Genomic DNA, 2,040 nt, shown 5'->3' on the forward strand with positions numbered 1-2,040 from the left:
ACCACGTGGCGGAGTTACGCGCGCACCCGCTGGCGTTTACCGGGAGGTTTTCCGTGGATTCCCGAGGCGCCGGAGGACCGTGGACCCCGGGTGACGTCATCGACGTGGTCAGCGCTGACATCCCGGGACCGGGACCGGCCACGGCGTCAGCGGGTGCTTTCTCCGGGGGAGGAGAGGCGGCGGGGGACGCGCGCCACGGCGCCATGGCGCACGGCCAGCCGGACCTCAGCCACATGTACGCGCCCCCACACCCCCAAACTCACCCGGTCCCGTCATACTCCTGCAGCGGGGACATGTACCAGGACCCGGCGGCCGCGGCGGGGGGTTACCTGGCCGCGTCCTACCACGCGCCCCCGACGTACAGCCCCGCCCCCAAACCGGCCGTGGACGGAGCCGCGCTGCTCTCCATCATGCCGGACTACGGCGGGTTCTACCCGCAGGGCTGCCAGAGGGACCTCCAGGCCGCCTTCCCGGAGCGCAAGGCCCTGCCGTACCCGCTGGACCCGCTCCGGGTGCCGCCGCCCCTCACGCCCCTCAACACCATCAGGAACTTTACGCTCGGCGCGCCGCCGCCGGGCACCGAGGGCCCCATGGCCGCCGCCTTCCCGGGCCCCCAGAACTTACCCCTCAGGCCGATCCTGCGGCCCCGGAAGTACCCGAGCCGGCCCAGCAAGACCCCCGTGCACCAGCGGCCGTACGCGTGCCCGGCGGAGAGCTGCGACCGGCGCTTCTCCCGGTCGGACGAGCTGAGCCGCCACCTGCGCATCCACACGGGCCACAAGCCGTTCCAGTGCCGCATCTGCATGCGCAACTTCAGCCGCAGCGACCACCTGACCACGCACATCCGCACGCACACCGGCGAGAAGCCGTTCTCCTGCGACGCGTGCGGCCGGAAGTTCGCGCGCAGCGACGAGCGGCGGCGTCACATGAAGATCCACCTGCGGCAGAAGGAGAAGAAAAGCTCGTGAGGCCGGAAAGTTGAACGACAATAAAGTAAAACACTGGAAAAAGTTCCACCTGCTGAGCTGCGGGAAGAGGACGAGAGATTAGAGATTAGAGATTAGAGATTAGAGGCGCCTCGAACATCTGGAGGTGAATTTAAACAACTGGATTCGTTTTTCACAAACTCCTGGAAGTAAAATCTGAGTTTGGAAACAAACTGGACATTCCGAGATTTGAGTCACAATTGCTGGAGGTTTTTCTCCTCGGGATTAAATTAATCCAGAAAACAGACGAGAAAAGGAGGAAAACTCATTTAAAGGAGGAACAAACATCAAAGCTTTTCAGAAATGAACCTCATAAAAGGAAGAAGAGCCTGAAGTTTTAGTTCCAGGACGAACAAACTGTTTCTTGATTCTTTGTACAAAGTTTCCATGTCGTCTGTTGATGAAGTGAAGATCTTTGATCGAGTTCATGTTGTAAAACACACCGCACAGGAAAATCCCACTAATGACGTCAGAGTTACGTCAGGATCAAACTAAAGTCACTGGATGAACTTTCCTCCTGCAGCTTCTCGACACTCAGGTTGATTTTTTTGTTTGTTGTTGTTTTTTTTGATCAAGTGAAGAAAACAAAGTTATTTTTATAGCGCAGGTCCTCCTTGTTTGTCTTTGTTCAAATGTCTCACCCGCTGCAGAGCAGAGGGCCCGTTACCATGGCAACGTTTACAGTCAGAAGGTTGTTGGGTTTTTTTTGGCATTTCAGAAAAAAGTGCACAACTGCTGCGACCGGGGCTTGTTGTAAGTTTCCCGTTTCCATGGCAACGGAGTCTGAACGTTTGCATAAAGTTGTGCTCCGGCGGCTCCGCCCACCGTTTTCCTGTGAAGTTTTGTGAATTCCATCCAGATCGTCGTGGTGTAAACGAGGCCTGAATCGTCCGTTTCGATCCAAAACACATGAAAACAAACAGGAGCTTTTTTTTTTATTTTATATTTTCAGAATAAACAAGAAACAAAATGACACTATGTCCACAATTTTTTTTAAATTTAATTTTAATGATTAAAAAATTAATTTTCTCAGCAGGTTTTATTTTCAACAATG

At 54.8% G+C, this 2,040-nt stretch overlaps 1 protein-coding gene across 1 annotated transcript in view; it reads left to right on the forward strand.

The window, feature by feature from the left end:
• LOC308138665 (E3 SUMO-protein ligase EGR2-like) overlaps nucleotides 1-968 on the forward strand; it is a gene marked incomplete at both ends in the record, with an annotated part of 1,233 nt that extends 265 nt beyond the window's left edge. Inside the window, one exon of the mRNA XM_080507879.1 lies at nucleotides 1-968. This exon is cut by the window's left edge and continues 30 nt beyond it. Within this exon, the coding sequence (XP_080364005.1) occupies nucleotides 1-968 (968 nt within the window).
• Nucleotides 969-2,040: the final 1,072 nt, after the last annotated feature.

The sequence above is a fragment of the Blennius ocellaris genome, assembly GCF_963422515.1.
Source record: "Blennius ocellaris genome assembly, chromosome: 13".
Lineage (NCBI taxonomy): Eukaryota > Metazoa > Chordata > Actinopteri > Blenniiformes > Blenniidae > Blennius > Blennius ocellaris.